Source organism: Microcebus murinus, chromosome 17 (assembly GCF_040939455.1).
Source record: "Microcebus murinus isolate Inina chromosome 17, M.murinus_Inina_mat1.0, whole genome shotgun sequence".
NCBI classification, from domain to species: Eukaryota; Metazoa; Chordata; class Mammalia; order Primates; family Cheirogaleidae; genus Microcebus; species Microcebus murinus.
This window is the reverse complement of record NC_134120.1, coordinates 43,256,173-43,272,157: the sequence shown is the minus strand read 5'-3', so window position 1 is coordinate 43,272,157 and position 15,985 is coordinate 43,256,173. Positions and strand designations below refer to the sequence as shown.

Sequence of the window (15,985 nt, the reverse complement as noted above, 5' to 3'; positions counted from 1 at the left end):
AAGGTGTGTTCACTGAGACAGAGGCTTCAGCTGGCCTAAATCTAAAAGGAGCTATGGTCTGTAATATTGAAAGAATGGTGCCCGAGTGCTTAATCTCCTAAAGATGAACAGTGTATGATGAAGAATTATCTGAATTCCAACTCGCTTCATAGGCAATGTGAATGAAAGTAACACACCACCATAGATATGTGTATATACATACATATATACATACATGTATACACATATACACCCCCACACATATATATGGTGGATGTAAATATTAGCTTCTCTCTCTCTTTTTCTAAAAATATATATTTATATATGTATAAATATATATGTGCATATATATATACGTGCATATATATATATATACATATATATACACACACACACACACACACACACACATAAAGCACTTATATCCACAAAACAAAGCTCCATGTTTTTAACTGGGTATAAACAGTGAAAGAAATATAAATTACTTATTAAGTCATGAAATAATTTATGTACCTTTAAAAGATATCCATAGTGATATTGTTGGGCAATTCTGGATGCTTATCCTAAATTTGCCTTATTATTCTCACCCTGATATGAGAGCCAAATAAATTGTATGCTTTAAAGTTTCAAATAAGATTTTGGTTTTTCAGTTCTTGGACATTTAGTTTTATAGTCTCTTGTGACAAGTCCATCTTCTTTCTGAACTTTACTGGCATAAAAAAGTATATGAGTTCAAGTGGTTTAAAATTTGTATTTATTTTGCATACTAACGCATGAACTACCACGGGCTATAAAATGGCTTCATTTTTCTACTCTGTTGTTATTGTTTTTGTTACAGATCTTATTTTCTATTGTCACCTTAATTTTAGTTGATTTAACAAAACTGTATCCTGGCTTCTGTATACTTACCATCCCCATTTTCTATACAGAAAATAAAAGAAATCAATATTTAAAAGTTACATTAATTCCATCTTCTAAGCATTGGTGTAAAAGCAATTTGAGTAATGAAAGCAAATGCACAAGACCATGAACCCCTAAGGTTAAAACATAAAAATAAAAACATTTTCAAAATTGGAAAAAGTAAACTCTGATTCATTTTTCTTAATGTGTCGAAACTAAAGCCACTGCTATTACTTGGGATTTTAGAAAATAGACCTACACAGATATTCCAGTGACTATGGGTTATGGCTTTGTGAAATATTGACTTTGGAGTCAATATTTCATCTCAGATTCATAATAATGATTACATACTAACCCTAAATACTGTTCTTATCTAAAAGAATGATACATATATTAAGCCTGAATATTCACACCAAGATCAAACATATATTATTTAGGGTTGTAGGATTGGAAAAATAAGGCTCACAGTTTTGGATTAAAGAATAAGTCTTGTCTGGATCTATATCGCAAGTTGAATGAATGAGTCAGAAATGTTACGAGTGATGTTTGACTTCTTAAGGTCACAAAGACTCAAGAAGATTTGTGTGTTCTGTACTAAAACTTCTATACTAGCAGTTCTCAAAGTATGGCGCAGGGATCTCTGTGGTCTCCAAGACACTTTTAGGAGGTCTATAAAGTCACAACTATTTTCATAATAATATCAGATATTATTTGCCCTTTATACTCTTAGTATCTCAAGAGGGTACAGTGGAGTTTTCTAGAGGCTACTTGATCTGTGGTGACATAACTTCTCTGACAGCTAAGCTAGTGGAATGCGTGCTTGTATTCTTGTGTTTAATAGATTTCTCAGTTTTGACTTCTAATATGGAAAATATTGATAGATAGCAACTCACATAAACCAAACCCCGTTGTGGTCCTCAAATTCTAAGAATGTACAGGCATCATGAGATCAAAGTGTTTGAGAATCACTGGTCTATACTCATTGTAGAAAAGAGTGAAAACTGTAGGTTCCATGAAACCCTAAAATACATCATAAAAGAAACTGGAATTGTGAGGGATGTGTTTAATTGCTTAATTTCGTCTGCCCTACAATGGGCCAGAGGCCACCAATGTGAGTGTTGGGTTCTTTTAATGAAATACATTGAAGGTACTATCAGGTTAGAATCTACTAATTCAGTACAATAGTGGAAGCTTGTTGCAAACATTTCTTTTTTTCCAAAAACATTAGCTAGGTATCAGTCTTTACAGAATCTCTACCACTTTGATTTTAAACTATTACTTAATTCTGCTTCACAGTTTACATACTAATTAACAACATCACTAGGTGTATCGACCACATCCTTTACAGATTCATAAAACCAAAATGATTTAATCGTTGATACCCCTTGTAATAAGAATATAATATTTTTAAGGCAGAAATTTAGATTATAACAAGATGTACTTTTAAACAATGGTCTAACTTGGCCTGTCTTCTATATTCAATTCACAAACAGATGTGACAGAACACAGTTCTTAGAAGTGACAAAAGGTAAAATAGCAACTTTAATTTTGGCCCACTGACACATTATGACCATCAACTGGGCTTACTCATTCTTTCATGTATTTTTCATTTTATCTCCTTAACTTGCTATTTATTCACTTACAGAATGATAACTGAGGTGATGAACTATAAATTCCTTATTTTGACACACAATTTGCATAAATCTGGTTTCACCAGAGCCCAAGGAGGCACAAAGCTGCCCCAGGGCACAGGGTGGGATGGGAGACTGAGGAGGAGGTGGGCTCTGAGTCTCCTAGTCTTGCCTCTATCAGATCACCTGATTGGACCAGTTGGTCTTTTTTGATACTTCAGGGGCTCCATACAAAAATGATCTGCACTCCCCATTTTAGGCTAGATAACTTTATTGTTAATAATAATGCTCATAATAACAAAATAATTTTGGGTTTAACTCTATTCTCCTCCCTAGGAACCAATGAGAGCTAACCAAGAGCATGTTATTTTTAGCATGTTTAGCCAAGAGCATGTTATCATTTCATCAGAAAAATGAGAATAAAACATTACATCCATTTTCCAGGTAAAGTAATAGAACAAAAAAAAGAGTTGTTTTCCTTTTATGAGAAGTGACATTTCTGGAATAGAATACAGGTCTCTAACTTTATTTTTAACTACCAGTCTATGGCTAAGAATAACCAAAATAACCAAGCATTTATGTTTTAGAGTTTATATCTCAAATCCATACCCTTATTTCATTTTCACCTTGTAACAGCCCTGTAAATGTGAAGTTTGTTTATTATTTCTTCATAAGTGAGGTTCAGAAAGGTCATGGACCAAGGTCTGTCACACACTGAGCTAGTAGAACACTCAAGGTTAAAGCCAACATCTCTGTTTGCCAAAATTTTCAACTATAAGGCTGTTGTTAAGTAAAAATTTTTCTATTCCATTAAATGCCAGAAATACATACTGGACAAGAGTATAGCTTCTTTCTTCTCTTTCCTTCTCCTTTCCAATTTTAAGCCCCTCAGGACAACAATAACCTGGACATCCATCCAGCTTGGAGCCCAGTGGGAACAGAACATGAATAAAACAGGATTTGGGAGAATGAGTCATGACAAGTGAGGTGAATGATCCCACAGTCCAATAAACCTGACCCCTAAGTCTATCACACTGGGTCAGAAGGTCCAATTATAGGTCTGTTCTAGTTCTTTTTATGATTGACAGCAGCCAGAGGCAAAATTACTTTGGTGTCTATTAATCCAGTCTCTAATTTTCCCTTTGCCCCAGTACACACAAAGCATCATGGTGGCCCAGGGTGAGTGAGACTGTGAATCCAGATTTAAAATGCCCTTGTTTCCTATAAGAATAGCAACTGAGTTCAATCCCAGTCCTCATGAGAACATTACCTGCAGCTCTGTTTGGAAGAAAAACTTCTGTGGACATTGCGTACAGTCATAGATCTTGTCTTCTTGTCCATGGGCAGAGAAAATATGCTGCTGCAACTTGTTTGCTTGAACAAATACTGAAATGATAAAAGAATGGTGAGCTGGGGTTATCTTGTTTCTGAAATGCCCTGAGTAGATGACTCCCCACAAACACACAGAGCATACTCCTGGGTGTGACTTACTGCCCGAGACCTGGGGAGAGCTGAGTCACATTTGCTCATGGTTGGGTCTCCGGCTTTTGTTAAGATGCACTCTACCAAGCACCTAATTCCACCCAAACAGCTCCAAAGTAAAGGTTTATGGAGGCCCTGCTCCCTATAAATCTTTTAAAAATAAAGCTGAAAATTGTCAAATGCACAGCTCTGTCTCAACAGAAATGACTCCTATTTCTCAGCAACCCACAGGTTAAGAAATCATAGATGCCAAAACCCTGTTTATTGTGTTTGCCTAAAGTTATAGCTAGCAAACAGTTCTCTATTTAAATGTGTTAATGCTAAAAATCATATCCCACAGCTACTCTGGGGCACTGTCTATAAATGTGAAACAGAACGGCAGGTAAATTCTCTTTGGATACTTTAAGATCAACTCAGCCTACACACTGAATGCAAGGGTTTCAATAATATAAACATGTTCAATTTTAATGACTACAAAACAAGGCCCTAAGACTGTGTAACAGTTTACCTAGGAGACATACTATTAATAATTAAATTGTATATGCCAGAGGCAGTGTTTGGGTTGGCAGAACTGACTTCTGATGGATGCCTGGTGCACTGTGACCTAAAAAAGTTTGCATCTACAATATTAATCTGTATAGGCAGGGAAAGGATTTATTAAAGATGTTGGCATTTGACTTTGACTCCACTCTAATCATTAAAATTATTCTAATTGCCAGCCAACCTAAAATATTAGAATATTGTTCTTATGAGTCATACATTTTAATCACATTTCTCATTACTTTAAAAAACTGCTCAGATTTCCTTTCCCACCTAACATGCTTTATATTGGAAGGGTTTGTTTTTTAATTGTTATTTCTAAATTACTTCAAGATACACTAAAACAATTCAGGTCTGTCTGCACACAAAATGCAGACTGTGCATGATTAATGAATTTTTGTCTCTGTACCCACATCAACAAGAAGAAATAAGGTTTTTATACAGATTTGCAACTAATCTCCATAGAACTTAATATATTTTATGAGGCTTCTGGCTACAACATGAAAGAACTATTTTATTAGGGGTCTTAACCAGGAGGGGACCTATGACCTAGGCCTCCTTTATGAAGACTTATAAAGAACCCAGACTCTTGGCATCTTAAGATATATACTACTGATGGCAAAAACACAACAATATATTTTTAAAAATATAAATTTGGAAGAATAGAAAGAGTTCTAAAAGAAGAATGGAGGGTGGGTGATGGAATTATTGAATGAATAACTCCAAACAGGCAGATGCTGAAGGCAAAGCCATCAGCATACTCAGGTACTATTTGTGCTAGCTGTGCAACGAACACGGCTCCCCTCTTTTTATTTTATTACCGAATAGAAATCTATAGGCTGAAAGCAGAGAAGGTAAATAATCAATGCTCGAAATTGTGCTCTGCAAACAAAGAAGTCAATCTTGAGAGAAGGATATATATAAGCCTTCACAAATAAAGGTTGTGAATATGAATACACACACACACTCGTCTCCCCCCCCCCCCGCCCCCGCACCCAACAAATGAAAGGAAACATAGCCTTGAGAGGTTTGGTGACTGAGTCCAAGACTCATGCAAAATAATCACAAAGGATTTTCCAAAACTCTAATGTTGTAACACTGAATAAAAGTTTCTTCTAAAGAGCATAAATTTATATCAACTTCTACTTGAAAAATCCAATTTCATAGGAAATAAATGCCTCATCTAATCTGTTTCCTAGTTCAAAAGAATTTGGGCAGAGTGTTCATAATATCTTTTTATTTCTGGTGGAGAATGATATGAAATTCTCCATGTTTAAGTAGCAGACACGTGCTGACAACCCGGCTGCACTTTTAGCTGAATGTCTTGTGATTAAAAAGCAGCTCTGTGCAGGCAGCCTTAGCCTTGGTAACCTTTTAACACCGAGCGGAAAAAAGTGAACACAACATGGATGTCGTTCTCCAAATGGAAAAGTGCAAACTTCTGAGAGAACTTGAAATGCCATTTGTTCATCCTGACAGTTAACCTTCCTGCCCATTTGAGCCTTGAAAGTAGGCTGCAATCAATAATGCTAATATGCAGAAATCAAACAGCTTCCCCCCAAATTGAGCTGAAGTCATATCTGTAAAAGGCCATAGCAGTGGGAAGTGTGCGTTGGTAGGAAAGACATGATGTGGCCACGAAACTCTCTAGAGTTTTCTAGAAATGCTCTTCCTACCTGTAAAGCAGACCGGACACTTGAAAGTGCCTCCCATCCCTTCGAAGCTGTGCTCTATCAGGTGGCACTGGAGTTTGGCCGGGGAGTCGAAGGTCTGGCTGCAGAGTTTGCATTCATGGTTCAGTCCTTCGTCTGTCAGGGAAAATACATTAATGGAAATGGTGAAACCCATCGTATCTTTAATAGACCAGTGAGTTAACCATAATCGCATACACTAAACTATTTCCATCACAAAATATAAATATGTGGTTATATGATTTCTGGTTATTTCATAATATTTATGAGTTTATATCAATTTAAAACATTTCTGGAATCTGAAATCCAAAGATAATCAGAAGTCAGAGTTTTATCTCAGGGCTAAAGCATCTTATCAAGCTTTTAAAGTATAATTGGTATTTCAATAATGAAACAGCTCTTTTTACCTAATTGTTGTGATTTTGTTGGCTCTGTATTTCCAAAGTGCTAAAATAAAGAACCCATAGACGTGGATAGCTTCTTCCTCAGAGCCTCTCCTCTGGTTTATCTAGAAGGTTCTAGAAGTTTCTATGTTGAACCATAATTTCAGTGGTATTTCAATCAATACAATCTTTCTTTTTATTTCCAAGAATTTCTGCCAATTGTGAAATATGATTAATACTTATCATACCATATAAGTGCTCTTTGCTCTGCTTGGCACTCCTTGTTCCCCATATTTTCCCAGTTCCCAGTTTGTTGCTCCTTTAACTTTGTAAGACAGTTTCAATTTTACCCCCAGATCCAGACTCTGCCTGTGCTTCTCCAAAGCATTTTTATGAGCTCCAGGCTCACTTTTGACTAGTCTTGAATTTTTCTTTGATATCTTAGGAACAAAATGGTAGAAAACTATTTTGATGTAATAAGATTACTATATAAAGTAAAGTCTGTTATAGATAAAAACTGTTATTTTGATGTTGCTTTTTTTCCTCATAAAATGTTTATGAAATTTAAGATTTAAGGCTTATCCTAATTCATTTCAATGTGCAACTGTAAGAAATGAAATATAAGAACACTAACATTTGCAATCTCTCTGTTTACTGTGTTTCAGACACTGTTGTTTCAACTGCTTATAGATATGAACTCATTTAAGCTCACTAAAACCCTAGGAGGAAAACTACTATTAGTCCCATTTTATAGATGAGAAAAATGAGGCCCGGGGAATTTAAGTAACTTTTCTCAGAGTTACAAGGGCTCATAATTGGAGAAGCCAGAACTTGCATCCAGGCAGTCTTGATTCAGGGTCTATGATCTTAACAGACACACTGAGGCCTATCGTCTATACCCGATAGTCCCAAGACTATTTATTAAGAGATGGAGACTGTACTCTACCCTGGCTTGTTATCAAGTTATACTTTTATATTCTCTGATTTGCAATTATTAAAAATGTTACTAAGGAACACTATCAGACATCCTATGTCTGGGGAATGAAAGACATAGTCACACTATGGGGTTAACAAGTCTGTACTCCAGAGCTATATTCTTTCATTCAAAGACAACATGCATGTCTAAGTCCTTCACCAGTTGATAGTGCTGGCAATTCAAAGGCCCAATTACAAAGTGAGTTATTATTAGCTAACTAAGAGTAAAATCACTCTATTTGTATTCCTAATCTTTCTTCTTACACAAGTATGAGTCTTTAGAAGCAGAGGATTGGAATTTGTAAAAAGAGAAGCAAAGCACTAATTAAGCCACCCAGTACTGTCTACATTTCACAAGAGATAAAAACCTACTCTGTATTTGGGTGGCACAGTAAATTCCTTGATTTATAATTATGTAAGAGGGAATTTAATTGTGCATACTGACATGACAAGGGGTTATACAAAAAGCTTTAGGGATTATATAAGATCAAGGGTTTTTCATCTGTTTCTTTCTTTTTTTTTTTTAATTCTAAAGCCACCAAAAAATTTCCAAATTTTAGACATTAAGAAATACAAGAAACACTATGTCCCACAGGGAATTGGATCAGCAAGTTAATCATCAGAAATACTTGCCAAATTTAAGAATCTTCTATTTCCTCAATGCTACATACCTTTATTTTGAATAGTAAGAAGGTAACTGAGGGTTTTCATCTCCTTTTAAAATGATATCGGTTTTGCACAAGAACCAAGATATGGTCTGTGGATGTAAACTGGTATACATTTATTACAGAATTTTTAAACTTGCAATAGTTGTGAAGTAACATGTGTAGACCTAGTGGGCTTTCTTGGGGATAACGATTGTCACATGAACATAAAGTGACTCATGCACGTTAAGATATTCTTTAATGTGATGTTATCTTCTTGACTGTGAGTGTTCTGTTTGGAAAAATAAAAGAAGGAAAAATAAATAAGATATATGGGTATGAGTGCAAGGAAAATATACTCATCCATTTTTATTTATTTCCTACCCAAAGAAAAGAGGCATTGCATCCTCCAAATGTTAAATAATCCAAATTCAGTCAAGTGCAAAGCAGTGACACACAGTCATAACGGTATTTACACATCCTTAGTGGAGACTTATTTTTTACGTATTCTACCCTTTATTTGTGAAAGCACTAAATGACAGCAATGATAACAAGAGCATCCAGCATCTTCAGAACTTTTTACAGCTTAAAAGCACATTGTAATGTTCAAAAAATATTGGAAGTTCTACCTGCCTTTTATTTGTAAGTTATACAGCGAGGTCTTTTCCAATAAACTGGTCTAGTTATTTCAGTAGGAGAGAAAATGTATCTGAATTGTTACACAGCAAATGATAAGATAAGCAAAAGTCGATATGTTCTAAGGCAGACGGTGAACACACCCATCCATTTCTCCCGCCTTTGTTCACTTCCCTGTCCCTTTTTCCCATCCTCACACTTGCTTATTACCCCAAGGTCACATGGATAATGAGAAAGAGAGATAGAGCGACCCCAAACATTTTTACAACTGGGTAATATAATTTGGTTTGTATAGGAGAGTATAGATAGTAATAGAAAACAAATAAAATTGATTTATAATAGGCATTTCAAAAGTTTATGCTCATTCAGAGTCTTTGTTTAACTCCATTCTCATACATTCCAGATTGATCTTTATGTGGCTAAGAGTGGCATCTTAATTTTCAAAGAATTTCTGAAAACCTTTAGTACTGGGAGGATCTGGCTGAGTTAAGCGCCATTTCTTTTCAAAACTGAGCCTCTCTCCTTTCTTCTTCCTATCTGGTATAAGGCAAAACAGTCAAGGGTAACTGTTGTTTTAATTTAAAGCCGGTGTTCTTGATGTGACACTCATAACACCTGCAATTTCAGGTGACCGTAAGGCTTAGGTTCAGGATTTTGCCCATGAAACCACAACCTGCACCTTGCTTCTCTCCCCCTCTTCTTCCTAAAGGTGCCAAAAAGCTTAAAAAATTCAATCAAAATAACCATTTCTGCTCTCTGGAAAGGTAGCAGCTGACAGTAATTGGATAATACAGCCTGACTCATTTATTAAAAAGAAATTCAGAGTCAATTGATTTAATAACCATTACAATATTCCATTAAGGATATAATAGGCTAGTACAGCCCTATTTTTTAATTAAGAATTATAGATGGGATCTTCGGATGAAACTTCTAGATTTTTCTTCTTCTTTTTGCTTATCTATATTCTCCAGATTTTCTACAATGAGTGCAATTTGTCTTTGTAGGTTACTTTGAAATTAAAAGAGAGACAGAGAAAAAAAAAACCTATTAATAAAGATCGATTACAACACTAAAATTTTGATAGCCAAAAAGTTAGATAGGAAATGCACAATATTACAGAGTATAGGAAAACTCCAGTTTTGCACATTAGACTTAAAAGTGTTCTAGCCAAATATGTGTGAGAACAGAAATCAGCACAAGGAAAGGGAGAAAGAAACAGAGTGTGAATTAGACAGGTGAATGAGAATAGGGAGCTTTCAGTATAAGCCTGTATCTTTCTGGAAAACACAGAACACCCTACTCTGTTGGATACCGAGGGTGTGTGCAGGTGCCCAGCAATGTGGGTCCAATGTCAGAGTGGGACCCTCCCCACCAAAGACATGCTGGAGGTCAGCAACTTCCTGCCCTGGTCACCCACTGCAAGGCATGACCAAAGGTGGCTTGAGCATCATTGAGAAATAATTTCACATGTATAGAAATCTCAGCTAAAATAATTATTTCCATTTGTTAATCTTCATTTAAGTGTGAACATAAATGTAAACAGGAATCAAGTCTACATAAAAGAGACTGATGCTAATGTAAATATTTACTCCAATATTAAATGTTTCAAAGGAGAGAGTCTGCATACATAATTGGAGTACAACCTCACTGACTTAAGTGGGAAACGTGATAATCATTTACAAAATTTTGTGCTCTAAGAAAACAACCTGCTTGTCCAAAACCACTTCCGAGGCAAATGATAACTTCTATCCCTCCAATGTGTAAAAGCTGGACTTAATGTAAGTATTCATCAGCCAGTTTTATAACAGGAGAAATGCTAGTTACCTTTCGGATACTCAAGAACAATTTTGAGTTATGAGCTCCAATGTGGCAATTGTTAGTTTAACACAAGACACTGACATTTCAATATAAACTTTAAACAAGAGAAACCCTTTAAGCAGCCTCCAGACTGTGTGTCCCATGTTTATACTCCTTTTCCTTCAATAAAAACAAAAATCTAGAGCAGCTACAAGCAAATGTTCAGTAGTTGACTTACATGCAGCTGTTATCCCAGGAATCACCGGGGGCCCCCTTACATCGCCTGATCAACACTACAGCCATTACTGAGGACCAATTTGTAACGGTTTATAAGTAGAGCTCCTTCTCCCATTTACCCTGGAGACTGGCCAGAAGGGTCCTGCAGCCTCGTCCACTGCATAAATCTATAGGCTAAAGTCCACGGATATAAACCCCTCCTGGTATAGTATCATGTGGCAGGGGCCATACTTAAAAGCTCTGATCTGAGTGGGAGTAAACTCTGCCCTCGGAATCCAGACAGAGGAATCAAATGCCCCGCAGTTGTAATTTTTCCACTTGGAGTGTGTGTACCGTTATATCCTTATATATATTTTTTTAAATCCAAGAAAATGATGCCCTAAACCAATTCCCTCCCCCTCGCTCCCCCTTTACTTTGCTTCTCCTCTTCCCTGGGTTAATTTCCAAGCACACATTTATAAGCCACGGGTCTGAGGAGTAACAAAGAAAAGCCGTACATGACAAAACTCACCCCTCGGCTACGTTGGCTCACCCTAGAAACCTGGAGTAGAAAAATAGGCAGACTGTACTGTAATTTGCCAAGCACACAGACATCGCATTCTTTCTAGGTCCACAGCACTCGGCCATGATAATTTGTTGTATTATATACTGCACATATTTCACAACTGTAACGTAAACACGCCGAGGTGCTAATTTGGCAATGGAGAATATTACTTAGGCTTCAAAGTCTGCCAGCAGATTAGTCATTAAGCCCCCAAAGTAAGGCAGAACTTGAGAGTACTGAATATTGTGTGAACCTTTTTTTCTTTTTTTAATACCAGTTTTAAAAGTTGTGCCCTTATTTTCTTGAACAATGTAACATGAAAATGAATGTTGCCTGAAGACTGACACTTCTCGGAGTCTTCTCACTGGTGATAGGCGAATGTCTGCCACTGTCAGGAATTCTATGTCACATGAGACAGCAACATGAGATACGAGCATAAGGCTCTGACAATAAGAGGGAAAGGGCGCTGGGAACATGGGGAAGTGGGCGCAGGTGCCTAGCCTTTGCTTTTCCAGGCACAAGGCACCTAATCTCAAGAAAAGTCAAATGATTCACATCCTGGGTGCCTGGGCGAGACTCACTACAAGTTGCAAGCCTACGTTTAACTCAGTTACTGCCTGGTTTTGGCCAATAGCCTAAAGACTACAATGCTTTTGGACTTTAGAAGCAAAGCCACTGCTATTGACACTGTTATTTCCTGTCTTGAACTTCTCACTATCAGCAGGGTTGGAGCAGGAAATGATTCAACTGAGGGAGGCTGCATGGTACCCAGCAGATTTTAAAGAGCCCAGGGGCTGCCTAGAGCCCCATAAACATCAGCAGCTTGGAAACTAGCAGGAGGTCCAGGTGGGTAGGGATAGGAGAGGCAGGCAGTGGGATTTTAGATGCTCTGAGATGCAATATCGTCCAATTCCTTGGCTATTATCATAGGTTGTGTGAAGTACTTATTAGAATATTCTCATGTAGGAGAAAATATGGAACTGTTGTTCAAACAACAAACAATAAAACAAACGACCCACCAAAAAGGTGGCTTCCCTCCAGCTGCGGGGACCCAGCAGTGGCATTTTGGTACAAGTGGGGGACAGGGATAAGCACATAGACTAAGATACCTTTCAAAGCTGACCAGTATATTGGTGCCTCCAGTTCTTTCTTTTCTTTTCCATCTTCCAAATCTAAACATGCACCCCACAGCTGAAGTCTCAGAGAAAACATAGTGCCAGCAAATAGCTTGAAAGGTAAAAATTTCGCCCTCAAATATTTTCAATAAAAAAAAAACAAACAAAATCAGTGTTTGGAAGGGCACTGATAAAATCACTTTGAATCATCCCCTCCCCATCCCAAGAAAAGACATTTGTAACCAAGAAAAGAAGAAAGTAGTACATGTTTGTTAGTAAATGTACCATTAGCCCTGAAAAAGGCAAGAGTAGGGTTAAGGGTGAAGTGAGAATTGAGACCAACTAAGTCTGAAATACATCCTCCAGGTCTAGAAATTAGAATTACTTCTTTTAAAAAAATTAGCTTCTTGTATAAGGCTTTGACTTCAGTATATGCCACTGTGTCCCACTGAGAAGCATCCAGTTTACTTAAATAGGTGATTTCCTCCTTGTTTATACTCACTTCAAGAGAAAAAAGTAAAGATTTTTCTTCCAAAAAATATTTTACCACCTCACCTTTGGTGCCATTCTGTTCTCTGTCTTAACAGAAAGTTTGTGAGCACGCAAAGACGAGTATAAAACATTTACTTCCATTTCATATAACTGATTAGATGGATGATATGATTGGAAATAGCATGTTTTCAATTTAGCAATGCATTTCAGCTTTTTCCTTGCCTATAAAGTGTGGTGGGTGACAGCCCAGGACATGTTGATACCAAGAAAGAGTCGAGATATAAGTTTGGGTTTATTCACCAATTCTTGCCACAGTGCAAGTTTCAGGAGGGAAAAGGTATTTGTATGTCATGTTCATTGATATATTCCAAGAACCTAGAACAGGGCATGGCTCATAGCTGGGACTCAATAGATATCTACTGAATTTATGGGAAATGCATACTTAGCTAACCCTACATCTAATTTCATCAGAACCAAATGCCAAGACTGACAATAAAACAGTATTTATTGTTTGTCAGTTGAGTTTCAAAAGTTTGCTCCATCCTCTTGTGTATTTAAACCCTGTGCATATAACATAGTGGATGAACTAAATATACCTTACAGTTCTTGGCTTCATTCTTCTCTGAAATTAGATTAAAATGCTCCGACAAATAAAGCATTAACATACTTTGTCTAATTTGCCAATTTATCTCTGGCAAGAGACTGACGAGTCAAAACTCATCCCTTCTTTCAGGAATAAAAATATTACTATGTATTTTAGATCTGAAATACAAAAAGAGTACCATATGAAAGAAGGGGTAATTGCCTTTTAGTTGTCTCAAATCGTACAGAAGTCTCTATATCATACATCCGTGACCTATAAACAATTTTTCTTAATAGTTTCTATTCTTACATTACAAAGCTCCATCATTTTAAGTAATTGGCTAAGTCAGATATATGCATTTGTTACACTCTTTGCTTAAAATTTCTCTTGTTTGATATCAAATACCTACTATTAATGCCCTCACATCTAGGACTTCCAGCACTGGTGGAAGTACAGATATATTTACCTTTCGGTACTGCATGCACAAAAAAACCCCCACAAATTAGTACAATTGAAAGAGGATAGTTCATGTAGCATAAACTAAATGTAACCTGCTTTAAAGTTAAATCTATTGGGAAAACATCTTTGAGAAGTGAGCCAGTGCAATAGTCAATATTAATTCCGCACAGCAGTGGGCCAGCACCACCCCATGTAGTGGACATAGCACTCATCGGGCATGTTTTCCTGTTGCTGTACTGAGTTTAAGGCAAGGGTCAGGGCCTTTGCTTTTCTTTTCTTTTTTTTAATCTTCTTCCTGGCATAAAGCCATTAGTTATCTGAAGGAGAAAGTCTCCAAACACTACAAAACTGTTTATCCTTGCTAGGAAGCATGGCTTGCTACTGCTGATGATTTAAAAGAAAGAAAGAAAAAATACAAATCAAACAAACAAAAGAAATGGAATGAGGTTCAACAGCTTCTGTAAATGTTATGGGTCTTAAGGACCATGGGGTTCTGAGTGCCCACAGGTTTAAGACAAGCAGCTAGTTGGGCATTTTCACAGCTAATTATCTTTCTAAGAAACTATATTATTGATTACTTATTGCAAAGATGACAACTTCTCTCTTAAATTGTGGTGTTTAGAATCAGAGTTCACCACAAAAGCACAAGTCATATCTGCAATGGCACATGAGGATATTAAGGGGGCCAAGAATTGCTTCAATTTCCAAGGGACTTTATCTTTCTCCTTTTCACTTTCTGGCAATACTAGGGAAGCCATTAAGCAGCAATGTGAAAAGCACAATACTGCACGTTATTTGCAAATGAGTCACATTTTTATTGTTCTATTGGTGTGACCTTAGAAACTTGGCCTTGAAGATTAGAAAAAAAAAAAAGGTAATGGCACAATAAATGCAATAAGATTTCTAAAAACAGTTTATTGGAAATGTGCTGTGAAACTTGAATTCTTCTAATCAAACGATGCCACCCCTTAGAGAAATTTTCCTGTGCATTATTAAAGTGATATACTGCAGTACTAGTTAGAGCTCCATAACCTTTAAATTGCCTGATTGTAATTAAGGCCACTAGTTTTATTTAGGAAGGTTCAAGGAGGCTCAATTTAAGTTGGCTTAACTAGTGTGAATTTAATGTCATGCTGCCAGAAGGCAGAGGAGCACCCTGGCCTGGCTGTTCTGTGGCACAGGCAGCTGTGGGGTCATGTATTCTAAATTAGGCCCAGATTTAAAGAAACTACAGATATCAGTAAATAGCTGGATGTGTGTAAATACACATTCCCATGTTTGCATATATAACATCATTCATTCATTCAGTCATTCAGTATACTGGCAATTTTCCAATTTGGGAATATAATACATATATCTGATTATTTATAGAGTGGATGGAAGGGATTTATAGTTGTTCTTAAGGGCATCATGATTACTTTCACAGAAAGGCAGGGTTTAAGACAATGTCCAATCAGCATTAATGATTTAAAATGAAATGTGCATGTAATGTAGTTGTAAAGGCCAGAATCTTATTATAAATAAATTCTAAAAAAGAAAATTTATAGTTAAGAATATGAGGAAGAAAGAAAGGCTGTTCTTTGGACAGGTCACCAAAGGGAATGCTGAGAACAATATAGAAACTTCGCTGAAAGGACAGCAAATCAAGGAATGGAACAAAAGATGAGAGACAATGAAGGGACTCAAAGCACAGACTCAAAGAAGCAAAGGGTAGCAGCAGAGAGAAAGCACTTAAAGACTTGACCCATGTTCAAAATTTGACTGGATGTGAGCTCAAAAACATTCATCTCTGGATAGAATGCTGGCAATTTTCTGTAGCTCCAACAGCAATAATGATAAATGAATTTCTTTACAGCCAAGTGGCTCAAGCAGCCAACTACGTTACCACTATATAATT

The 15,985-nt window shown here is 36.7% G+C and overlaps 1 protein-coding gene across 3 annotated transcripts in view; it reads right to left on the bottom strand.

Moving 5' to 3' along the window:
- Positions 1-15,985, bottom strand: part of ZNF521 (zinc finger protein 521) — a 268,923-nt gene that overhangs the window by 22,742 nt on the left and 230,196 nt on the right. For all 3 annotated transcript variants that reach the window (XM_012746080.3, XM_012746077.2, XM_075993582.1), the window contains 2 exons: positions 6,209-6,340; positions 3,781-3,896 (listed from right to left, as the gene is read on the bottom strand). In XM_012746080.3, the coding sequence (XP_012601534.1) occupies positions 3,781-3,896; positions 6,209-6,340 (248 nt within the window). The remainder of the gene's footprint in view (positions 1-3,780; positions 3,897-6,208; positions 6,341-15,985) is intronic.